Source organism: Heterocephalus glaber, unplaced genomic scaffold (genome assembly GCF_053883595.1).
Source record: "Heterocephalus glaber isolate CG9 unplaced genomic scaffold, H.glaber_assembly_v1.0 deba00000896, whole genome shotgun sequence".
Classification (NCBI taxonomy): domain Eukaryota; kingdom Metazoa; phylum Chordata; class Mammalia; order Rodentia; family Bathyergidae; genus Heterocephalus; species Heterocephalus glaber.
In genome coordinates this window covers 2,116,766-2,143,874 of record NW_028258170.1, presented here as the reverse complement: position 1 = coordinate 2,143,874, position 27,109 = coordinate 2,116,766, and the positions used below count along the sequence as shown (strand labels likewise).

Below are 27,109 nucleotides of genomic sequence, written 5' to 3'. Positions count from 1 at the left end.
AAATATTTAGTATTTATTTATTTATTTATTTATTTATTTATTTATTTATTTATTTATTTTTGTACTGGAGATCAAACTTGGGAACTTCAGCAAGCAAGGCAGACCACAGAACCACTGAACTAAATCCTTGGTGCAAAATATTTAGTTTTTTTTAAAAAAATGGGGACAAAAACTCATACAGACATCTAGTTTTGTGTATGTTAGCATAAGTTGGGCAGTTGCAGTAATGTCTAGCAAAAGAGTAATTGAAAAATGAGGAATTCCATTCATACTGGGTGCTGGAAAGTTATAATGTATGTGAAGACATTTCAAGCCATAGAGTCCAGAAAACATTTTTGGTAATATTAATTTAAATTAAATTTATAAGAAGACTGACTTAAGCAATATATCCCCAAACATTATTTTTAATATAAATAAGTGTAAACATAGGTATATGTATATTTCTAATTAATATACAGACTTTTTCACATAACTGGATAAATAATTGATGTTTTCCTGGAAATATTTTGAAAATATAAGCACTAGGAAATAAAAACAAGAATTTTTTTCTAGATTCTGACCAGAGATATATGGATCTACAACCACTATTGCTTTAGGTTGAATAACTTTTTAAAATACACTTGAGTTAGAAACCAATTTCTTTAAAGAATTTTTGCATTGCCTCTTTTACCTCTTTATTCCTCAAACTATAGACGATGGGGTTCAACATGGGAATTACAATGGTGTAGAATGTGGACACCACCATATCACGCTCTGAGGCATAGCTGGAACTTGGTCTCACATATGTGAAGAGGATTGTCCCATGATAAATGGACACTCCTGCTAGATGAGAGCCACACGTGGAGAACACTTTCCTCCTCCCTTCAACAGAATGCATCCTCAGAATGGCCAACAGGATGAAGCCATAGGAGATGAGAACAATCAGGATAGTGACCACTTCAATGGCGCCCACAAAGTAGAAGAGTAGAAGCTGGTTTGTGTGAGTATCAGAACAGGAGATAGTGAGGAGAGGAGGGATATCACAGAACACATGTCTAATTTCTTTGGATCCACAGAAGGACAGGCTAAACGTGGCCACAGTATGTACCATGGCATGTACAATGCCAGCAGCATAGGAAGCAGTGATGAGTGGCACATAGACTTTGGGTGACATCCTTACTGAATATAGCAGTGGGTGGTAGATGGCCACATAGCGGTCATAAGCCATTGCTGCCAAGAGAAAACACTCTGTGCTCCCCAAAGCAACAAAGAGAAGCATCTGTGTTGCACATCCAAGAAATGAAATGGTTTTATCTTTTGTCAGAAAATTGACCAACATTTTGGGGGTGACAACTGTGGAGTAGCAGGCATCCAAGAATGATAATACACTGAGAAAATAGTACATGGGTTTGTGGAGCCGGATATCACTGATGACCAGTGCTACCAGACCCAAATTTCCTACCAGAGTGAAAAGATAGACTGCCAGGAATAGGGAAAACAGGAAGACTTGCAGGTCAAAATCATCTGTGAAACCGGTTAGGATAAACACGGTGACTTCGGTCATGTTCCTCAAATGAATCACTTGTGAATCCATGGTTTGTTTTTTTTAGCATTCCTGATATTTCAGTTATTATTTACATGTTGTAAATGCAATATCTGGTGAAGATAGAGTGTATTCCATCATATTTACCCATTTGTATTTGGGAAAGGCAACAGAAATACTTTTCATTGAGAGAAACATGCAGGTATAAAGAAGTCCAGACAAAATCATCAATTACTGTCTTCAGTTACTGAAGTGAAGAAATTATGTTATTCAGTTGTAAACTAAATGCATCTTATTAAAAGAATCTGTCCCTCTAATTTGCTGACTTTTCTGTTTTTTCTCTGAAACTTCTTCACCTGCTCTCACTTTAGCTTTTCTTAAGGTTCATAAAGAGGCCATAACTTTCTTGGTTTTCATTCACAGAATAATGTTCTTTATTGCTTAGCTTATTTTTGCAAAATATAAAAATTCAGTTTTCGAATTTCTTTTTTAGATTTTGTGTTTCACTTTTCTTTTTTGAATCAAGATATTCTGATTTTCATTTTGGGCCTCTGTATTTAATTTTTTAAGCCATTATATGCTTTCATGTTATAACAATACTAGTGGCAGGTATCCCAATTTCTACAATAAATATACATTTTATGTCTCATATTACATGCTTGAGATATACTTGTATATAAAATTCATAACCATTTCTTCAAAATATACATGGTTTGAAGTTCCTAAGATTATATTAATATTTCCAATTAAAATATATACAGAAGCTGTAAGAACAATGGATACTAGAAATGTGACATATGCAAAACTGACAAAAATACCCACATTGAAATTTCTTACAAAACATGAATAATTTGGAAAACCAATGAAAAATCATTCCCTCACTTCTCAAAATAAAAGAACATTAATTATTTTCTATGTTAAAAACACTGAGCTAGCAAAAAAAAGAGAAGTCTATATAGCAGCTACCACATTAGTGAGATTCTATCAAGGGTAAAAATTGTGTGTACATTACCTTGTGGAATTTGCACAACAACTTGAACCTAGCTGGTTCAGCATCCTTGTATCAATGAGAAAACTGGCCCAGGTAGATACAGAAATTAAGTGACACAGTTAGTAACAGAGCCATATTCAAGCTCTGGTTTCAGAGAGCACACAATGCTATTTTCTCTTCACCATACTGCAGACCCATTGTGATATACTGAAATTCAGAAATCATCACCTAAAAATAGTATGAAATCACATCTGCCTGTATTTGAATTTATTTAAAAGCAATCAAGTTTTAAAAGACTATGAGGTTAAAAAAATAAAAGCTAAACAATCTATGTGATAAATTTTCTAACTGGCAAATAAATTTAAGTCTCTTCATAAGAAAACACTCCAAAAATATCATCTAACCAATGACCTATTAAAATGTAATTTTATCTCCATTTTTTCATTTGCACAAATTATAATTCTTTTATTCTATTCTGCTTTTCTATTACCATTGTCTCAGATAAATTAAAGCAAATTCTTCATTCACTGCTCTATTGGCTGATATTTAGAGGAAATTCTCTATTTTCTCTGCTATATTTCCTGAAAGGAATGAGATTAATCTGTAGTATAATCTCAAGTTAAGTCCTTTCCATTTTATTAAAATAGTAACATGCTTTTAGATTCAAATTCACGACTATAGTTTATAAATATTTTACAAGCAAAGGAAAACACCTCCTATTATCACTGGAAATGAACTGCTCACTGAATTAAAGCTAGGTAATGTGGTATATGTTTGCTTTCTTATATCAGGATCTTGAGTTCCTTTTGAAGTCCATAGGGATGCTGCAAAGAGAATACACAGGAACTTCCTTTTGGAATACAAAGTTACCAAACTAGTATTATTTTTTTCTGCAGTAAATTATTGAAGGATCTGGAACAATGATTTGCATGATAAAAATGATTGCATGAATGTATATTTGTTTCTGATAGAATATGCAAAATGTATATGCATGGAGCTGGAAAGAAAGTACTTCCAGACTTGGTAGTAAATATGTACAATTGGAATGATTACAAAAATCCAGTTCCCTTTTCTTGGAAATATAACCTGCTGAATTCTCTTGTTATCTTAGAAGCATACATATTATCTGATAATATGAAAGCATAAGTTAGGATGAATAATCATTCCTCAATGATCATTGTACTTGTTTTAATTATTTATTCCTTTGTAAATGAAATGCAGTTTACGTTATTTTCTCTATCACACACACATTCTTTTTAATTAACATGATGTTTCATAATTTAGTCACATGTTCTTGAACTAAGAATCCTCTTAATTTGTAATATGAACATGTATAGAAACAATCTTTTTGACTTATTTAAGTTTTCTCTGTCCTCCTTAGTATTTTATTGACTGACTTTAAAGGAGATGTATAGGTTTTCCTAATGTGAGCCTATTTCTATCTCTGCTTTCATTTCTCTTGTTTGAGAAATTCCCTACTATGGTTTCTACATTACTTTTTTAACACACACTACTCATTATATAAGCCTTTATGTTAAATTAAATGAAATGATTGCATAATAATATTTTCTTTTATTTTAACATACTTTCACACATTCTGTATTTTTTTCATAAAATTTCAATCATTGTTTTCTTTTCTTATGTATTACCCAAGTGCTCTTTTTGCTCATTTTGCAACTTTCTGAAGTACTATATATTTACTTGACTTTTAAAATACTATACTGAGGAATGGAGTGGAGGATGATTTGGAGTAGGAAAATTTGCTAACAACTCCTGCATCTTCAAGAATATCAACTATGTATGCACATAGATACAGCTAAAGAATTTAAGTAGGAGCACAGTATCTGGCTGCAGCACAATAAAACAGAAAGCAAAAAAGAACACAGGAAGAACAGTTTTCCATTCCCTGCACCACATCTTGCACAACTTAAGGCAATACAGTGCACAGATAGAGGACAACCACTTGAGACAGGGAAGTTAGCATAGGACTTTGCCTTGTATCCCACCAGGGAGGCCTATCTCAGGAAAACCCAATATCAAAGAGAATTCCACAGCCCCAAAGTCTATGCCACCTGCAGACTGAGGCAGAAGACAGCCATGTCCTCCTGTAAGGAAATCTTCCTGTAAGAAGATGGGTCTTCTAGGACCCATTACTGGAACTTTCCTTCACTTTGATTTTGGCTTCTCATGTCCATGGAAGGCTCCAGAGAAGATGCACAAACTGTAACTCATGTAAAAGTGTGCTTTACTCTGAAAGAACTTCATGAGTTTCCTAACTTACAATTTAAATTTCAGAAAATATATGTGAGAATTTATACTAAGAGGGTGGGTTACAGTGGAAGTGATCCACTGTTAGGTCACAGTGAATATATTTACATGGGCCTACCAAGCAGAGATTCTGAACTTCATGCTGAAGCTCAAAACATTAGTAAAGTTGTAAAAGTATGCCTTGTCTGCCAAAACATTGACCAAGAGTTAGCCCACACCAAATGAGGTAGAAAGAATCTACCTGCTTTAAAAAAAATCCATAGAAAATGTGACTCAAAGGATTTGGGAGATTGGAAATTTAGATAGTGGAGCTGTCTTTCAAGCCTACTAACTCAAGCCAGGAGGTGCACTGTACATATCTCTAGTCCTAGTACTTGAGACGTTGAGGCAAGAGAAAGATGGGGAGTTAGAAGCCTGATTGGGTTACAGAGCAAGTTCAAAACCAGCCTGGATAACACAGAAAGATTCTGTTTCCAAAAAAAGCAAGCACATTAGCAAACATGATGGTAACAAACACATTTTTGAGAAGAATTCCATCCCCAGCATCCTTGAAAGTTTCTTTTGTCTTTCTTTTCTATAGGAACCCATGGTGGTGAATCTCACCATTCAGTAGAAAACTCTAAACTCAGGGAAAGTAATTAGGATATAAGTAGTAGTGGTCAAGTGTCACAAACTTCAAAGACAAAGTGGTTGTTGTTGCTGTGATGGGGACTGACATTAATGGAACAATCAATAACCAATCTATGTGCATCTACCATTTTGGCTAGGTGATCATGGCTTTCCTAGATAGGAAGAAGACTAAAGGCCTCCTCGATTATTTCTTGATGAGTATAACATGAGAATTCTGGGGCAAATGGACAAGAGTCTAACTTGGCACAGAAAGAGTGATATCTCCATACTTGATCCAGTTTATAAACCTAGACTATTATGAATGAAGAAGATTCCATGTGCCTGGAAGGAAGGGTCTCAATATTCTCAAAAATTTATACTGCTGATATTTTCCCAATATCCCCTCAAAATACCTAAAAACTTATAGCAGAAAATATAGATTGAGGAACAACATCTGTTAAGAGCTTCCAAACATTACTGAACAATGTCTCTAAAAAACCAGAAATGATAAGAAACCCAAAAGGTCCCCATGGTCCAATAATCAAAGTAGAGTCTTATGGAGTTTAGGTAGTAAATGACATTTTATCCAATTTAGTGTCACAATCAGTCTGATGTTTTTACGAATATACCCTGTGTTTATTTTCCAGGTCTGGGATCCATTATTGTAATAAATGATCTCTTCATTTTCAGCAGGAAGAGTCCTTACACTGTTTCCTGATTGTAGACTAAGTCCACAAGTACTATACTGGGAAATGCCAAATGGACTCCACTAGATATGTATCTTACTAGAAAATAGTAAATCAAAAGCAATATTTTGTTAGTGGGGGTCTTGTTGTGGTTATTGCCACTGTGCAGGACTTGAAATGTGAATGGGCAGTGTGATGTTTAATCTTAATTATGTCATCTAGATTGGCTTGGAATCTACACAAGGGATCAATAATGCACACTTCAGCATGTGCCTGTCTGGATTTTCTCTCCCTAAATGATAGTGAGAGCTCTGAAAGTGAGTAAAAGTTATTGATGTCAGGGTGAATCTCATACTTCAAATTTAACTTTTAAAAGAAAAATTTCCTTGAGTACTGTTTTCTAGTTGGATATTGCTAGTGAATACACAACAGATACTCTTGGAGGGCAGAGTGCAGTTTCATTGACTATGCTCATCCTGATCCCAGACCTTTCTCCCCTTGTCTAGATGAAATGTTTTATCCTTTGATATGAGCTCCCCATTCCCTTTCCCATGCACTGATGCTCGGACATTGGTAACCATCATTTCAGTCTCTACTCCTAAGAATTCAGCTTTCCTTAGATCCCACGTATAAATGAAGGCTTGAAATTTCCTGTGCCTGGCTAATTTCATTTAACATAATGTTCTTTAGATCAACCCATGTTGTCCCAATTACTATAACATTGTCCATTTTAAAGGATGAACAGTACTGATTATGTATATTTATCACCTTATTTTCATCCATTCATCCATTGTTGGACTCATAGGTTTTTTTAAAAAACAATATTTATACTTGTTGAATAATGCTGTGATGAGCATGAGACTAAGATTTCCATTCTTTCAGATATATCCAAAGCAAAGGTATGGCTGGATCATGTGGTAGCTTATTTATCCTTATTTTTTATTAAATTCTTTTATTGGTACATTTTAGGTAGACAACACAAATACATTTCTCATTGGGAACTGAACCTTTACATAATGCATCTTGGTTCTTATTTTTTCAGCATTCCTAGCCCTCCCATCACACCCTCAACCCGCCCTATTTACAAAGATTTTATTTCCATTTTTTCTATTTCTCATCATTTTTCCTTTCCCTTCTTTTCTTTCCCCTGCCGTTCCCACTACCCCTACCCCTTTGGAACTTTTCTTCCTATTTTACATTACCGATTATTCATTCTATTCATTTGTACATTTTAGGTATACAATATAATGTCATTCATCATTGGAAATTTACACCTTTACATAGTCTCTCTTCATTCTTATTTTTCACCCTTGCCCAGCACTCCATTCAATCCCTCCATTCCTTCCTATTTACAAAGATTTTGTTCCTATTTTTCCATTTTCTCATATTAATCCCATTCCCTTCTATCCTTTCCTCTAACCCCCCCACTTCCTTCCCCTTTGCCCCTTTTCTTCCTATTTCACATTACCTATTATACATTTAGTCCTTATTTACACTTTCAGGTTCTCACACCAGAGAAACTATTTAGAAATTATTCAAGTGTGTCCTATTTATTTCACTTAAGAGTATCTCCTCAATGTGCATCCACTTAGCTATAAATGTCTCTAATTTCTCATTTTTTATAGCTGAGTAGCACTCCATTTTATAAAAAAAACCCCACATTTTCTTTATCCAGTCTCCAGTTGATGGGCATTTGGGCTGTTTCCAAGTTTTAGCTATTACAAACTGTGCTGCTATGAACATAGGTGCACATATATCACTGTGGTATGATACTTTGAATTCTTTGGGGAAGATACTCAGCAGTGGAATTGCGGGGTCAAATGGGATTTCCAGTCCTAGTTCTTTGAGGTATCTCCATACTGATTTCCACAGTGTTTGCACCAGTCTACACTCCACCAGCAGTGGAGCAGCATTCCTCTTTCCCCACTGCCCTGCCAGCATTTGTTATTGGTTGATTTCATGATAGCAGCCATTCTTTCTGGAGGGAAGTGGAATCTCAGCGTTGTTTTCATTTGCATCTCTCGAATGATCAGTGATGTTGAACATTTTTTCATGTATTTATTTGCTAGTTCCACTTCTTTGTCTGAGAAATGTCTGTTCATTTCAGATGCCCATTTTTGGATTGGGTCTTTAAATTTGGGAAGTCTGATATTTTTAAGTTCTTTATAGATTCGAGATAGTAGACCTTTGTTTGAGGAAGAGCAGGTGAAGATTTTTTCCCACATTGTGGATTGTCTCTTCACACTGCTGGTGGTTTCTCTTGCTGTGCAGAAGCCTATTAATAAGAAGAGATCCCACTTGTTGATTGTGCTAGTTCACGGGCAATTGAAGTTTTGTTCATAAAATCTCTTCCTACATTGATGTCTTCAAGGGTTTTACCTAACCTCTGTTCCAACTGGTTCAGAGTTTCTATTTTAATGTTTAGATCTTTAATTCATTTTGATTTTAGTTTAGTGCATGGTGAGAGATACAGGTCTAGTTTTAATCTTTGGCAAGTTGAAGCCCAATTTCTCCAGTACCATTTATTAAAAAGGCTATCTTTCTTCCAGTGAGGGTGTTTGGTTCCTTTATCGATGATGAGATGGCTGAGTGTGTCTGCCCTTGTTTCTGCATCTTCTAATCTGTTCCACTGGTCCTCACGTCTGTTTCTTTGCCAGTACCATGCTGTTTTTATCACAATAGCTTTGTAGTACAGTTGCAGGTTGGGGATTGTGATACGACCTGCCATGTCTCCGTTACCTAGAATTGCTTTTGCTCTTCTGGGTCTCTTCTTGCTCCAAATGAATTTTTGGATTGTTTTCTCAAGGTCTATGAAGTATGCTGGTGGGATCTCAATTGGAATTGCATTAAATCTATATAGCAGTTTTTGAAGTATGGCCATTTTCACTATATTAATCCTTCCTACCCAGGAGCAGGGGATGTCTGTCCACTTTCTGATATCATCTTCAATCTCTCTTTCCAGAGTTCCATAGTTTTCAGAGAAGAGGTCTTTGATTTCTTTCGTTAGGATGATTACTAGGTATTTCAGTTTTTTGGATGCTATTGGGAAAGGAATTATTTGACCTATTAACCACTCACTGAGTCTATCATTCGTGTAGAGGAAAGCTATTGATTTTTCTGTGTTGACCTTGTAACCAGCTACTTGACTGAATTTTGTTTTTAAGTCTACAAGACTTTTGGTGGAGTTCTTGGGGTCTTCTATATAGAGCATCATGTCATCTGCAAATAATGACAATTTGACTTCTTCATTTCCTATCTTTATTCCTTTGATTTCTTTCTCTTGTCTAATTGCCATGGCTAATGTTTTCAGAGCTATATTGAAGAAGAGTGGTGATAGTGGACATCCTTGTCTTGTTCCTGATTTTAGTGTGAAGGATTTCGTTTTTTGACTATTTAGTATGATATTGCCTGTTGGTTTTTCATAGATGGCTTCTATCAGTTTGAAGTAGAGACCATCTATTCCAATTTTTTGTAGGGTTTTTATCATGAATGCATGTTGGGTTTGTCAAAGGCTTTTTCTGCATCTATGGAAATAATCATATGGTTTTTGTCCTTGGCTCTATTGATATAGTGTATTACATTGATTGATTTTCACATATTGAACCATCCCTGCATCCCTGGGATGAATCCCAGTTGATCATGGTGTATGATCTTCTTGATGATCTTCAGCATCCTGTTTGCCATTATCTTATTAAGGATTTTTGCATCTATATTCATTAGTGAGGTTGGCCTATAGTTCTCTTTTTCGGTTGGGTCTTTCTCTGCTTTGGGGATCAAGGTGATGCTTGCTTCCAGGAATGAATTTGGGCGTATTGCTTCCCTTTCAATTTCATTGAAGACTTTAAACAGTAGTAGCAGCAGTTCCTTTCTAAATGTCTTGTAGAATTCAGCAGTGAAGCCATCAGGGCCTGGGCTTTTCTTAGTTGATTAGTTTTTAATTACATTTTCAATTTCATTGGTTGATATTGGGTTGTTCAGAATTTTGAGGTCTTCTTCGTTCAACTTTGGTAATTCATATGTATCTACGAACCTGTTCATTTCTTCTGTATTGTCCATCTTATTGGCATATAGGTTCTGGAAGTAGGTATTGATGATCGTCTGGATTTCTGCTGGTCTGTTGTAATTTCACCCTTTTCATTCCTAACTGCATGGATTTGGGCCTTTTCTTTCCTTTTTTCTGATAAGGTTGGCTAAAGGTTTGTCAATTTTGTTGATTCTTTCGAAGAATCAATTTGGCTTCATTGACTTTTTGTATCATTCTCTTAGTCTCCACTGCATTGATTTCTCCTCTGATCTTTAAATTTCCTCCATTGTATGAGCTTTGGGGTTGTCCTGCACTTCTTTTTCTAGAAGCTTGAGGTTCAGCATCAGGTTGTTTAATTGGGCTCATTCTGTTTTCCTAATATGCATATTCACTGCTATGAATTTCCCTCATAAGACTGGTTTCATTGTGTCCCATAGATTCCGATATGTTGTATTGTCATTGTCATTTAATTGAAGGAACTGTCTGACTTCCTCTTTAATTTCCTCTGTGACCCATTGGTTATTCAGAAGTGTGTTGTTCAATTTCCACATGTTTATGAAATTTTTCGAGTTCCTTTTTCTATGGATCTCCAATTTCATTGCACTCTGGTCTAATAATATACAGAGGATAACTTCCATTCCTTTGCACTTACTTAAACATGTTCTATGTGTGAGTATGTGGTCTAGTTTGGAGAATGACCCATGTGCAGCTGAGAAGAATGTGTATTCTGATTTTGTGGGGTGGAACACTCTGTAAACATCTGTTAAGTTCATTTGCTCAAGAGTTCAATTGAGTTCTAGTACTTCATTACTTATTTGTAGTCTAGTTGATCTATCTATTTGTGACAGTGGGGTGTTGAGGTTCCCCACTACAATCGTATTAGTGCATATATGACTTTTCCTGTCCATTAGTGTTTGTTTCATATAGTTGGGTGCACTAGTGTTTGGTGCATAGATATTTATGACTGTCATCTCTTCCTCTTGGATTCTTCCCTTTCCAAGGATGTAGTGTCCTTCTTCATCTCTCCTAATCAGTGTTGGTTTGAAATCTACTTGATCTGCAAAGAGGATAGCTACTCCTGTTTTTTTGGGGTTCCTGTCACGTGGATTATTGTTTTCCACACTTTAACTTTCAGTCTATGAGTTTCCTTTCAAATTAAGTGTGTCTCTTGTATGCAGCATATTGTTAGATTTTGCTTCTTGACCCATTCTGCCAGCCTATTTCTTTTGATTGGTGAACTGAGGCCATTAACATTGATGGTTATAACTGAAACGTATTGACTTGTCATAGCCATGACTTTTCTTTTTGTTTGGTTTTCCCCCTTTCCACTTAATTTCTTGTCATGCCAGATGGGTTCATTCTTCTTTGCTTCCTGGGGTTGTGATCCTCAATGTCTATTCCTAGCATATTGTGTAAAATTCTTTGTAGTGCTGGTTTGGTATTCACAAAGTTCCTAAGGTGCTCTTTGTCATAAAAGTATCTTATTTCTCCATCCATTTTGAAAGATCGTTTTTCAGGGTACATCAATCTGGGTTGGAGGCTGTTTTCTTTTAGGGCTTGGAATATTTCACTCCAAGCTCTTCTTGCCTTGATGGTTTTTGTTGAGAAGTCTGCTGTGATTCTGATGGGCTTTCCTTTGTATGTGATTTGTTTCTTTTCTCTGACTGCTTGTAGAACTTTGTTCTTCTGTTGTGTTTCTGGATTCTTAACAATTATATGCCTATGTGTAGATTTTTTTTGATCAAGGCTATTTGGAGTCCTATATGCCTCACTTTTCTGTATGTCCAGCTCTTTTCCCCTGCTTGGGAAGTTTTCTGCCATTATTTCTGTGAAGAGATTTTTTATGTCATCTTTACTCTCTCCTGTTTCTTCATTGAGCCCAATTAGTATTATGTTATTCTTCTTTGCATCATCTAGCAGCTGCTGGATTGATTTCTCATGTTCCCTTTTAATTTTGAAGCAATTTTTCTTTACCTGGTCACTAATTGCAGTCTTATCTTCTATATCTAAAATTCTGTCCTCACATTGGCTCATTCTGCTGTGTAGACTTTCAATGAAGTTTTCATGTCCTGGAAATCTATTTGCATCTGTTTTATGGATTCCATTTGTTTCTTATGTTGGGATTCCATCATGTTCCTCAGCTCCTCTCTAGATTTATTAATCATGTCTTGCAATAGGGGCCCAATTTCTCCTGTTAACTGAGAAATTATTTCTGATTTCATTTTTTCCAGATCCCCTTTTGTTACCAGTTCAGTGGGTCCAGGTGGTTTAGTATCAGAGTGTTCCATATCATTTCCCTTTGGGGTCGCTGTAGGTGATCTGGAAGTCTGGCTTTGAGACTTATTTATGTGTTTTCTCATTTCTACTGGGATGGGGGTCTGTTAGCCCCTTCACAGATTACCTCCTCTGAGCTGGTAGAGGTGGGACAGGGGCTGGGAGTAGCAGTAGGGATGGTGACCCAAAAGCCCTTTCCTGTGATCTGGGAACATTGGGATGGATGGTGAGCGGGAAGCCCCTTTCTCTTCCAGGAACAGTGGGATGGCAGCTCAGAAGCCCCTACCTCTGGGCCCAGAGAAGGGGGATTCTGTACCTTGGTCTGGTTGTCTGGGGTCTTCTGCATCTTTGTAGTGTTGAACCAGGTGGCTGTCTGTCTACATTGGGGTGATTTGGCATCTTTTTTGACTTGGGACCTTGGGATGTTCTGTGAGACTTAGAACCTTGTTAGGATGTGGGCATACCTTCCTGTCTGCAGCGGGTTGATTTAGCATCTTCAGCAGGACTCAGAACCTCGGTAGTATTTGGGCATACCAGCTTGTCTACAGCAGGATGATTTAGCATCTTCTGTGGGATTCAGGACCTCGGTGGGGAAGCACAGACCTGCCTGTCTGCAGGGGGCTGTTTTGGTATGTTCTGTGAGACTCTATTTATCCTTTTTAATACATGTCAATAGTGTTCTCTATGATGGCTGAACTAAATTCATTTAGCTTATTTTCTAAGTTAAATTTTCAATACTTTTCCAGATTTTTTTTGTATTAAATTCTTTTATTGGTACATTGTAGGTATACAACACAATTACATTTCTAATTGGGAATTGTACCTTTATATAATGCATCTTGGTTCTTATTTTTTCCCCATTCCTAGCCCTCCCTTCATGCCCTCCACCCTTCCCTATTTACAAAGACTTTATTTCCATTTCTCACCATTTTTCCTTTCCCTTCTTTCCTTTCCCCTACCCCTCCCATTACCCCTACCCCTTTGGACCTTTTCTTCTTATTTTACATTATCAATTATTCATTCTATTCATTTGTACATTTTAGGTATACAACATAATGACATTCATCATTGGAAATTTGCACCTTTACATAGTCTCTCTTGGTTCTTGTTTTTCACCCTTGCCCAGACCTCCCTTCAACCCCTCCAGTCCTCCCTATTTACAAAGATTTTGTTCCTATTTTTCCATTTTCTCATATTAATCCCATTTCCTTCTATGCTTTCCCCTAGCCCTCCCACTTCCTTCCCCTTTGCCCCTTTTCTTCCTATTTCACATTACCTATTATACATTTAGTCCTTATTTACACTTTCAGGTTCTCACACCAGAGAAACTATTTGGTATTTATTCATGTGTGTCCTATTTATTTCACTTAAGAGTATCTCCTCAATGTGCATCCACTTAGCTATAAATGTCTCTAATTTCTCATTTTTTATAGCTGAGTAGTACTCCATTTTATATAAAAAAAAACAAAAAAAACACAGTTTCTTTATCCAGTCTCCAGTTTATGGGCATTTGGGCTGTTTCCAAGTTTTAGTTATTACAAACTGCGCTGCTATGAACATGGGTGCACATATATCACTGTGGTATGATTCTTTAGATTTTAAGTAATCTTGTGTAATACTGTAGACTTCTATCACTTTAAGGTGTGTGCAACACACATATAATCAATTTCTGTGATTGGTAAGTGGAAAAATTATGATAATTGAAAAAATTATATGCTATGGAGCAAAATAGAGCAACCAGCATGACCAAAAGCTTGGATGGTTCTTAGCATGTCAGGGTAGGAGGAGTAAAATAACATCTGGGGGGGTCAAATCCTTCACAAGGTCTCTAGAATGAGGTAATACAATTAAAATGAGTGATGAAGACTAAGTGTAAACAATGTGTGGATATATCAATACATGGAAAATAAAGTTACACAAGTAACAATTATATATTGACATCAAAGATTTTTAAATATGCATATCATTGAAGATAGTGATCAGGATATGGGTGTCACAATTAATTTACATTAAAAAAACTGCTGGGCTCCCTGGGGTTGTGATCCTCATTGTCTTTTCCTAGGATATTGTCTAAAATTTTTGGAGTGTTAGTTTGGTATTCATGAAGTTCCTAAGGTTCTCCTTATCATGAAAGTATCTTATTTCTCCATCAATTTTGAAAGATAGTTTTGCAGGGTACATCAGTCTGTGTTGGAGGCTGTTATCCTTTAGGGCTTGATATACATCACTCCAAGCTCTTCTTGCCTTGAGGGTTTGCACTGAAAACTCTGCTGTGATTCTGATGGGCTTTCCTTTGTATGTGTTTTGTTTCTTTTCTCTCACTCCTTGTAGAATTTTGTTCTTCTGTTGGATTTCTTGGATCCTAACTATTATATGCCTTTGTGTAGATTTTTTTTTTGATCAAGGCTAGTTAGAGTCCTATATGCCTCACTTATCTGTATGTCAACTTCTTTCCTCCTTGGGAAGTTTTCTGCCACCACTTCTGTGCACAGTTTTTTTATGTCATCTGCACTCTCTCCTGTTTCTTCATTAACTCCAATCAGCCTTAGGTTATTCTTCTTTGCATCATCTAGCAGCTGCTGGATTGATTTCTCATGTTCCCTTACAATTTTAAAGCAATTTTTCTTTTCCTGGTCACTAATTGCAATCTTATCTTCTATATCTGAAATTCTGTCTTCACATTGCTTCATGCTGCTGCGTAGACTTTCAATGGAGTTTTTAATCTCCTGCAAATCTGCATCTGTTTTATGGATTCCATTTGTTTCCTATATTGGGATTCCATCGTATTCCTCAGATTCTCTATTTTTTTTATCTGTGTCCTCTCTAGATTTATTAATCATGTCTTGCATTATGGGTACAATCTTTGCTGTTACATGAGAAATTATTTCTGATTTCATTTTTTCCAGATCCTCTTTGGTTGCCAGTTCAGGGAGTCCAGGTGGTTGAGTAATAGAGTGTTCCATCTCATTCCCCTTTGGGGTTGCTGTAGGTGATTTGGAAGTCTGTTTTTGAAGCTTGTTTATGTGTCTTCTCATTTCCATGTGAGGCGGGGGGTGATTGTGGTGCCTTCCTGGCTCATCTTCTCTGCCCTAGGAGCAGACTGGTGGCAGGGGAGCCCCCTGGGTGCTTGGACTGGCTCCCCTTCTCTGCCCTAGGAGCGTGGAATTAAAAAACTGTATTGGAGAATAGATAAATGCTTTATTTGGAAATTTTTGAGGTTATACAGCACAATTAAATTAGAACAGAAAACTTTTCAGTTTCAGGGTGAAGGATAATAGATTCAACATGAGGTCTATTCAATTCTAAATATTACATCATTTATAGAACAGTACCTTACAAAGAGTGTTTCCATCACCTCTTTGACTTCTTTGTTCCTCAAACTATAGATGATAGGATTAAGCATAGTAATGACAATGGTGTAGAATGTGGACACCACCATACCATGATCAAGGTGTAGGTGGAACTCGGTCTTAAGTACACAGAGTTGTCCCATGATAAATGGACACTCCATTTAGGGGTGAACCATACATGGAGAACACTTTCTTCCTCCCTTCGGCAGAATGCATCCTCAGAATGGCCAACAGGATGAAGCCACAGGAGATGCGGATGATCAGGATGGTGACCACCTCAATGGCACCCACAAAGTAGAAGAGTAGAAGCTTGTTTGTGTGAGTAGCCAAACAGGAGATAGTGAGGACAGGGGGGATATCACAGAACATGTGCCTAATTTCATTGTATCCACAGAAGGACAGGCTAAATGTGACCACAGTATGTATCATGGCATGTAAAATGCCACCAGCATAGGAAGCAGTGATGAGTGGCACATAGACTCTGGGTGACATCCTTACTGAATATAGCAGCAGGTGTTAGATGACCACATAGTGGTCATAAGCCATTGCCACCAAGAGAAATGATTCTGTGCTTTGGAAACTAACAAAGAGGGGCATCTGTGCTACACATCCATGGAATGAAACTGATTTATCTTCTCCCAGGAATTTAACCAACATTTTTGGAATGACGACAGTGGAATAGCAGGCATCCAGGAATGATAAAACACTCAGGAAATAGTATACTGAGTTGTGAAGTCGGGTGTTACCAATGAGCAGTACCACTAGACCCAGGTTTCCTGTCAGAGTAAAAACATAGATTGCAAGGAATACTAAAAATAACAGAACTTGCAAGTCCCCATCATCTGTGAAACCTAAAAGTAAAAACATGCTGACTTCAGTCATGTTCTTCAGATTAACCTTGCATATATGCAAATATGATGATGATCTTTTCACTTCAGTTTTTATTTCCAGGTTCTAATGGGAATTTCCCTTGTCTTTGGAGTCCATTCAGCCATATCTACATGTGTGTTTCTCAGAATGGCATAACAACTTCCTCAGTAGGCAGGGGATGATCAGTGGTAAAGAAATTGGACCCAAATGGATGCATTTTGCTGTATAAGGAAAAGAAAGAAATAATTTAATTCATTTGTTGGCTGAATTCATTATGCCATAACACTGTGATGCCTGTATGTATGGGTTTTGTGTCCATTTATTTTTGTTACATTTTCTACCATCTGCTGTGAGATAATTTTAAAATTCACAAAATTTAACATAAGTATATTTAAGCCTCAAAATATAGTGGAAAGCATGCTTCTGTATATTATCCTTGGTTTGCTCTGAAGTACAAAAAATTTTCCTTCTTTTTTATTGTTAAAATGGGAGCAAGTCAATTTATGTCAGAGACTGTGTGGGATCAAAATGAGAACAAATTCTCAAAATCACTTAATTTTCATTTTTTGGGGGGGTATCGGGGATCGAACTCGGGTCCTTGCGTTTGCGCAGCAGGCAGCAAAACCACTGAGCTAAATCCCTGGCCCCTTAAAATTACTTAATATAAAAATGCTTCCAAATAAGTGGAAAAAGGAATTTTACACTTCCATTTAGAGTTATCATATGAGATTGCAAGAGAAATCATTTTATGCACTGCTATGAAAACTGTTCCCATCAATAAAACATGACATCATAGCCTGGAGATAAATACATTTTATTTGCAAATGAAATCACTGCCATTTTATGTTTAGTTTTTTTCTCAAAATATATATCACAAGTTGCCCTTGTTCAACCTCACTAGCTTATTGCGTTCTTATATTCTTCATCTCCCTAATGAGTGTATAATTCAATCTTATTATTGTACTGATTAGTATTTTTCTGATTCAAGAGTTGCACACCATTCCTTGTGCTACACTGGCTATTTATTATCTTCTTTTGTCTACATTTTAATTGGGTTGTCTATTAATGAGCTCTGCAAATACGGTCTGTTTAAGGACTACTTTTCATTTTAATGATGTCATTTAAACTTCTAAATTTTGATGGAATCTCATTTATCAATTTTTTTCTTTTAGACATCATGTTTTTTGTATCCTAGGTAGTTCTTGCCTACCTTGAATTCATAAATATTTTCTCTTATAATTTCTTCTTAAAGTTTTATACTTTTAGGCTTTCTTATTTATGTTCATAGATCCCTTAAAGTTATTTTCATGTATGGAAAAAAAAGTGTTGAGATTAATTTTTTATATATTCTTTCAAATTTAACTTATCAACATGATCTTTTTTTTCAATTTATTTGCTCAGTTTACTTTCAAAATCTTTGAAATAATTCTGGGATATATTTTTCTTGAAAAAAATAAATTGTTGCTATCAATGATGTATTGCAATTTATTTTGGAATTTCTAAAATAACTATGAGATAAATTTCACTTGAAAATTTTACTTAGAAGAAGCCATTGCTAAAATTTAAAAAATTGCCAGATAGTGGTATTTGATGTCAGAGCTTTTTTCTTGATATCCTTATAATTTTTCTCATTACACAGGCACAATAAGGAACAATGCATAAATACAGAATTAACAACAAGAAAGTTATAGTCACCTGTTTCTTACTGAAAACTTCATTTCTAGAAATCCAATGAAATATTGGGTCCACTGTAGTTAGGGAGAAGTTCTTATCACGGAGCTGTTATTTTTCTTTCAGTATTTTACAGATGAAAAGACTTTTTAGAAGAAGTGAAAACCTTGATGTAGTGAGGTCCAGGATGATTTCATAAACTTGCAAATGTTTCACAGTCATGATCTAAAACACAGGAAGTCATGATGTAAAGTCGTGATCTAAAAAAGAGTAAGACAATAAACAATGAATTTACACTAATGTTAGAAGAAAGCCATGTATGTATATTATTGACTCCCAGGTCCAGTAGAAATATTCTTTGTAATATCTATAATAAATTGCTCCATAAGTGGGAGATAACAGAAAAAAGCAACAAAAACTATGCTCATTAGCTTCTTCACACAACCAATATATGATTCATAAGAAAACACAGACCTTTTATAATAATGTATAATTTTTTACTACAATGCTAAATCACCTTTTCAAAAACAATTGATAAATAATATACGTAAAAATCAGTGGCTCATTTAGATGTCACAAAAATACATTTCTGTTTAAAAACTTTTATTTTCACTTTCCAACTCATCTCTCAGCTTTGACACCCCATCTGAGTCTGAGTCTCTCTCTCTCTCTCTCTCTCTCTCTCTCTCTCTCTGTCTCATACACAATTAAGGATATATTTCCAAAATATTTATTACAGACATTGAGGACAAACAATAGTTAAGCAGATAGGGAAGAAAATTTGCAAACAAATTTGGAAGAATGTACTAATAGGTGATCTACTAATGGACTCCATTACAAAATACTTTTTGACAAAAGTACACAGGAGAAATTTCACATACATTAGAATCAAACATCAATTTCCTAATCCAAATTATATTTGGATCCTAAGATCCCATTTTAATAACTTAGAGACTAGTACCTTTGTAAGGTTAAAAAGTCTCCTCTTTTTTTTTATATTAGAGCGTCTAAATCTGTCAAAAATTATTATGTAGCTTGTTGAACTTTATAAAATTTAATTATATATGAGGGGCACAGATATGAAATAATACTTCAAAATTTTACTTATGCAATGAAATAAGTAGGGATTTATAAAATCAAACTTCTAATAAAGGCATTGAGAAGTTAACAGACTCCAAATCAGAAGAAAGGGATTTGTTCTTTTTCTTTATACATGCATTTGTTGTACAATGGCAAACATATTAAAATAATGTTTTCCTGAGGTTTAAATCCACTAACTCCCAATAATCTGATACACAAAATAGTTTAAAATTAAACTTTGTCACAGTAGTCTGCCTGTTGGCATGTTAGTAAAATAATAGTATATTTACTAATTTTCTCTGATCCTCATGTCTGTGAAATATTCTATGAAACACTTGACATCTGGGATCTTCTCTGTAAAACAGGTATGCAGCCTACATGTGAACGTTTATTTTATTGCAAATCACATCTCAATTAAGTGTTTATCCCTTTGACTGGGAAAACCAGATTCACAATAATGAAATGGGTCAAGGTTTAGCTCCTTGTCCAAAGTCCACTTCAAACAAGTTTTCCATTAAATAATATTTTAGGAAGTTAGAAATGGTTGTGTTTATGTCTAGCTCATTTCATTTTAAGAGAGTAGAGAGAGACTAGAAAGACTGAAGCACCGATCCAGATTTTTCATTTTAACAAAATTTTATTAGTCTGGAATACTAAAATAAAACCTATGGTCCAAAATTACAAACAATTAGAAGTCAGTGATACATGGTAATAGAGTTACTAACACTAGATTCTCTAAGGAAAAGCTGTGATGCAGCTGCCGCATATTATTAGGTGTTTTCAAAGTGTGGGAAATTTACTCTGCATTATTTCACAGCATCTACAAAGTAAATTACATTGACCAGAAAACTGAGGCTCAAATACAACTGTAGCTTTCTCAGCCACACAGTGCACACCACAATTCTGAAAATAGTGTCCCTTAGAAATCACAGAATTGGTGCCCTTGCACATTTCAATACTGGAAAGAAACACAGTTTAAGTAGCCCATGATATTTTTCCAAGAACATTTAAGTTGCATCTATCTCACTGAGCTGACTAGTAAATAAATGTAAATTTGTTTGTAATTTTTATTAAGGAATTAAGACAATAATCCCCAAATGAAATGTATTCAATGGCTGGTGTAGAGTTCACTTTCCATATAATTATTTTTCCTAAATTTCACATATAGTCCTTTATTCGATTGCTGCTCTTCTAAATGTTATCATTCATCAAGGAAATTAAATCAAATTTCTATTTTGCAGCCCTTTTGAACAAACTATGAATTTTTTTTCCAATTTTCTCTGTGAAGTTCTTTAGAAAGCCTGATACTCAGTTTTTATTTTATTAGAATCCTTTGTTAGATTCAAGTATTAAGGTTCATACTTTAGTTTCAAGTTGAAGGTTATAATTTCTGAAGTATTTTGTAAATGAAGAGATCCTCACTTCTTACCTGTGAAAATGAAAGGCTCACTCAGTTATGTCATGCAATGACTACATGTACTTGGGATTTTATTCACACTTCAGGAGCTCCTTTTTCATCCCCAAGGATGCCTTAAGGTTCTTTTCTGGACAGGAAATTAACAAGTTTTTCTTTTCCTCCCCAAAGTTAGCAAGTAACAGATACTAGGATAACAAACTACATGGTTAAAACTATTTCAAGAAGGAACTTTGGCTTCTGGTTAAAAAAGGATACCTCAGTGCAAAAGAAACTGGATGACTTAGGATATAGTTTCATCTTTGATTCCAACTATCCATTTGATATTAAGTTGATGGTTAAATTCTCTGCAACCCAGTTTCTTCTTCCTGGGAATATAAACTGTGAATTCTCCCAAAATACTGAAGCAGATACATAAATAAAATATAAGAAACAAATTATCAAATAATGCATGTTATTTAATAAGTGTACTGTGCTGATTTAAATTTCAGTGTTGTTTATTGTTTATTTCAGTGTTTTTATGTTGTTTATTGGTAAGAGAAATGAATTTAAGGTCATTGAGTATTTCATAGAAAAGGTGGAACATGTGAAGAAGTTGTATTGATAGGGGAGATGGAGCAGTGTGCAGATAAATGTGATATCAAATTTAACTAAACATTAGATATTAGAGCTCTGGCAGATATTAACATCAAAATTTTGACTGGGATAAAGACCTCTTTTAACTTAGGGAGCCCATCTACTAATATATAGAATGGTAGCTCATTAGATGCATAAACAAAAAAACAATCTTTTATGTAATTCCTTAATACTGACCTCTACATCCAGAGTTCTGAATTAGTGGAGCGAGACCACAAGAGAACAAGAGTGAGAGAGAGAGAGAGGGAGAGAGAGGGAGAGAGAGAGAGAGAGAGGGAGAGAGAGAGGAGAGAAAGAAACTGAGATAGCAACAGAGAGGAGTGAGAGGGAAGGAAAGGAGGGAAGGAGGAAAAGAAAGGAGGAGAACAAGAAAAAAGGGAAAGAAGGAAATAAGGGAGGAAGGAAGAATGGAAGAGGAGAGGCAGGAAAGGAAAGCAAGAAAGGAAGGAAGGAAAGAAAGAAGGAGAGAAAGAAAGAACTAAAGCATAAAAAAGGGGAAGGAAGGAAGAAAAAAAGGAGAGATGATACTAGCAATTAAACTGTGAACAACTGATCAAGTAAATCCAATCCTAGTCTATAGATTTATTGCTAATCAAAATTAAAATATTTTTGCATAGATGTGTAATTTGTTTTTTATTTGAAAATATAAATAATCTGAGTCCAAGAAATCATGAAAAAGATAAAAGTTGGAACATTCACACAGCCTGGGATTTCTTACAGCAAAGCTGAAATAATGAAGAGTGAGGTACTGGTTGGAGGTAGGCGTCCTGTTCAGTCAAGTGCAATAGTATTAAGAACAGATCTCGACCATGATTACTCAGTTGATTTTTGACATAACTGTGGCTAATGCATGTTGTCCCATTATTTTTAAGGGTGGATGAAGAAGAATTCTTTGTCATTTTGTGTTATTTAATTCAAATACTGGTTCTGACATCCCCCATAGAGTCATAGCCCACAGCATTTCTAAAATGTGTCTGAACTCTGCAACTTTCATACTTTCTCTCCTTTGTCTTTGCTTCTCTTCAAGGTGTTTATAACATAGAAATTAATTTCCTGTTTCTCTCTAACATAGTGTGTCATCAAAATTAATTGTAAAAATATAAAACACTAGTGATTGTCACAATTATTCAAGCACTCCACATTCAACTTGCTTATTTACGTGTTGAGAAATTGTTCACCAAATCTGGGGGTTCAATCCCAACTGACATTGAAGAGCATCCAGAGAAATGAAGCAAGTACTTGTTGACCTCCTTTGTCTACTACTGGAAACTAAGAGAGTCTGTGTTTACTGTATTCATGTACACACTTTAGATTTACTACATGAAGAAGAAATCTATATGTCCATCTCATCTGAATGACCTGTACTTTAGTTAATCTTTGAATAAGTGTCTCTGTTCTGGTTTAGATCTTGGATGCCTTCTTAGGACCTCCTGCCCTAGGTGGGGCCTTTGGAAGGTGATGGAGTCATGGGCCTTACTTGCAGTTAGGAGTCTGGCCATGGGGCACATGTCCTGGAGGAGTAAATATCCCTTCCTGGCTCCTCTTTCTCCTTTGCTTCCTGAGCTGCATGGCATGAGCAGCTTTTCCTCAACTGTGCCCCTCTGCTACACTGTTCCTGCCTTGGAGCAGGCCCACCATGGACTGAAACTGTGAATCATAATAAACTTCCTCCTTTGTGGTCTCAGGTATTTTGCCCCAGCAATGATGAAAGTGAGATACTCCTGATATATGTAGTCCTGCAGAACTGTACATTGTTGATGTCTCCTGGAAGTATGATATTTTGTACATTTCTTATGACTTTGTATAATAACCATTTCAATAAGTACACAATTTGAACACTTTCACATCGTAGGCTTTAAATCTGAACAAATTATAAGTATAATGAAATTGGATTACAGGAATTCCATTTGGTACATCCTGAAATTATTCCTTGTGATTTTACACATTATAATTTTTCCTTTATGCTTATTAGTTGTAACATAAAATAGGTTATCCTGAAAATGAGAGGGCTGATCCTCAGTGGAGTTCTAACCCAGTGTCAGACTGTAATATAAAAATGTCTCATGTCTTAACATTTCTTTTGCAGTGGTAAATCATTCGTTTCTTTTTTGAGCATGAGTTTTCAAATTTTGTTTTGCTTTTAGCTGGTATGATAATGAGGCAGGTGATTGGGCCATGGCAAGCTGGCTGCAGGATTAGGCATGAACTGTCAATCACCAAGACCTGTCAAATCATGGCTGGGACACATGCACGGAGCAGCTTTGTAGACATTTGGGACTCCCAGATCTGATGTCAGAAGAGTAAAACACATAAAACATGATGCTGTTGACTTCATCAGCCCTGTCCTCTGGCTCATTCAGTGGCCCACCTAGAGTGCAGGGCATATCTTCTCTTTCTTCACAGCACTTCTTCCACTTGAGCCATCTTTTTACACTCCTTCACCTTTTTTCTCCTTATTTTATCTTGAACTTTTACATTCATCAGTTGTGTCATTCAAAGCTTTGAATGAGGCAGCAAGAATCTGGAAAGGACTACTGGGCACCTCACTGTTAGATAACAATAAGAAACTTTAACAAGAGACCATCCTTCTCAGAAATGTTCAGTATGCAGTGCAGTATCGCTAACCACGAGAACAATGCTGCACACCACATCTCTGGATCTCATTCACCTTCCTAACTGAAATTTCACTCCTATTGAACATCAAATCCTGTTTTCTCCTCCTCCCAGCTCCTCCCAATATCATTCTACTTCTTGTTTAAGTATTTGATTATTTCAGTGAGGTAAACAATGATTTTCTTTCTGTTCCTGGTTTATATCTCTTGGTATAAAGTCCCTCAGATTGTATATGCTGTCAGATATTCAGGGTTTCTGCCTTTTCTTAGCTGAATAAGATCCCATTATATGTGTGAAACACTATTTTTTTGCCATACATCATCAATGAGAATAACATAATTTCTATATTTCGATATTTTGAATAATGCTGCAATGAACATGGTAATTCAGATGTTCCTTCAAGACTCTAAATTCAATTGTATTGAATAAATAGATATCAGATTGCTGTATGGTGTGGTAGGTAGATTTTTAATAGTTTGAAGCCTTTATACTCTTTCATGTAGTGGATGTTTTTACATTTTCACCAACAGTATGTAAATGATTCAGTTTCTCCATATTTATATGACTACTTATTGTCATTCTCCTTTTATTTATTTTCATAATGTCTGTGCTAACATGTGGAAGATAACTTTTTATTATGACTTTTATTTTCATTTTAACATTTCCATATTACTAAGAATTATCTTAATGTTCAATCTTTCCATAATCTCAGATCTCAGTTTAGTGTTTTGCAGAAATGGAGAAATCAATCCTAAATAGTCACAAGGAGGGCCAGGGATTTAGCTCAGTGGCTCCAGCCCCTTCCTCACAAGCACAAGGTCCTGAGTTTGATCTCCCATACCCAAAAAAAAAGAAGTCACAAGGAACCACAAAAGGTACCAAAGAACAAAATCAATCTTGAAAAACAACAAAGTGGGAGGTATCCTACTCTCTGTTTTCAAATATGTTACAAAGCTATGTAGTAAAAGTGAATAAACATTATGTTATTGGCATACAGAACAAATATATATATATATATATATATATATATATATGTATATCTACTCTTGGAGCACATTTGAGAGACTGGGATCAACCTCACTCACCTGTGTTCAATAAATCTTTAACATGAATATCAAGGCCAAGAATACACAATATACAAAGAGGAGAGGGTAATGTCTTCAGAGATGGGGCCAGGAAAGCCAAATATGGAGATGTGAATGTATGCAAATAGATCTTGGTCTCACACAATACAGAAAAGTCAGTCCAAAATATATTAAAGATTTGAACATAAGACCAAAAAGAATATTTCTGAAAAAAAATAGTAAGGAAAAAGATTCAGTCTTTGGGCTGAGCAATAAATTTTCTTAATACAACACCAAAAATCGGGAATATAAAAAACAATAGGTAGCTTTACCAAATACAACAATATTATGCCTAATAAAGAAACCAATCAGCAGAGGGAGTAGACAAACTAATGAAGTACAAGATAGGAAATATATTTGTAAACCAATTATTTAATGTGAGATTAATATTGACAAAAAAGAACTTAAATTAATAGCAAAAATATTTAATTTATAAATAGACAAATGACTTGAATATTATTTTCTTTAAAAAATAAAATGGCCAACAAGTCTATAAAAATATTCAACATACAAATCTAAAGTATTTTAAACAGATTCTAAAGAATATTGTTCATCCATTAAGTAGCACCACATAGGGCATTATTCCAGAGCTATTTACATTTTCATTAGGATGTCCACCATTATACTGCAATTTTGAACCAGCAGACAATTGGAGATTATTCTGCTTGGGTTTTGTCTTGTGAGCCACAGCATCTGCTGCATCTGTGGCTAGAAACAGCCTCAACTAGTCCTCATCACAGTGTAAACTAGTCCTCATCACAGTGTAAACAAGTCCTCATCAAAGTATACTCAACCCTGATTCTGCTGTTTCTTGGGAAAGACATAATTTGAAGAATATTTCAGAAGACAAAAAATAAAACTGTCAGGACTTTTTTTGTACTAAGCATTTTAATTACTAGACACCCTAGGCTAAAGTCTAGTTATTATTGTCTATTCCATGTGTAAATCACATGTATTTCTCAAACTCTGATTTATTCTGAGTTCTTTGTAGCAAGTAGTGACTATTTTCTGGAAAAGAAGGAAAAATACTGAACTTACGTGTGCGTGGGTAAATAAGAGAACTCCTAGCTGTGTGCATGTGTTCCTCCTCCTGATAGAATCAAAGTAGGGGCCAACACGAATCTAACAACAGAGTGTAAGAAAATGTTTGACATGGTCAGCTCTCTGGTGCATTATATTTCATGACTAAGAAAGTCATTTGGTAAAATTCATGTCATAGCTATGTAATCTCATAATCATTTCAGATATTACATATCTCATAGCATTTCTCTAGTTTTTATTTGTTTTTTGGTTCCAGGAATCGAACTCAGGACCTTGTGCTTGAGAGGCAGGTGGCTACACCACTGAGCTAAATCCCTGGCCCAATTCCTCTAGTTGTAATGGCTTAAAAATGTCCAAATAATCAAGACTCAGGTTTTGCTTTATTTCCCACCTGAAAGGGAAAAGTTTTCTTAGACTATTCTGTAGACAAACCTGTCAGCACATTCTTCAATTAAAGTTATTTGAAGCATTTAAATTTAAAGAAAGGGATTATGTAATTCCTTTAAGTTGTAGGTGTTGAGTATTTGTTCCAAGCAATGGCAAAATAACAAAATATATAAAGGCAATTGTAATATGCATTAGGAAATGAATATAATTGAATTTAAGAAAACATGCAGCTATCCTCTATTTATCAGAATTCATAAAGTTAGTAGAATTGCCTTAGGTTATGATATGTTTGACAAAATTGTATATTTTCTGAAATACGCTGCTGTGATCCCAGTAATTTGTAAACTTCTACAGAGCTGAAGTTATCATAGACTAATTTAAATAAATTGAAAATTTTATGCATGTAAGAGACAAAACATATTACCAAGAATCCCAGCAACTAGCCACACATGGTAGTGCACTACTGTTATCCCAGCACTCTGGAAGGCAAGGATATGAAGATCACAAGTTCTAGCCTAGCTAGGTAATGTAAAAACTTAGAGAGACCAT

General features: G+C 35.4%; 1 protein-coding gene and 1 pseudogene across 1 annotated transcript; both read right to left on the bottom strand.

Annotated features, from left to right (window-relative positions):
• Window positions 1-625: 625 nt before the first annotated feature.
• On the bottom strand, window positions 626-1,546 carry LOC147828875 (olfactory receptor 5T3-like). Its single transcript, XM_087207872.1, has one exon. The coding sequence runs from the start codon at window positions 1,541-1,543 to the stop codon at window positions 626-628; it is 918 nt and encodes a 305-aa protein (XP_087063998.1). The 5' UTR covers window positions 1,544-1,546.
• A 14,120-nt stretch (window positions 1,547-15,666) lies between these two features.
• On the bottom strand, window positions 15,667-16,618 carry LOC101725402 (olfactory receptor 5T9-like; annotated as a pseudogene).
• Between the last annotated feature and the right edge of the window lie 10,491 nt (window positions 16,619-27,109).

Coding starts and splice junctions, on each gene's coding strand:
- LOC147828875 (XM_087207872.1), bottom strand. CDS start 1,543: ATGACCGAAGTCACCGTGTTTATCCTAACCGGTTTCACAGATGATTTT.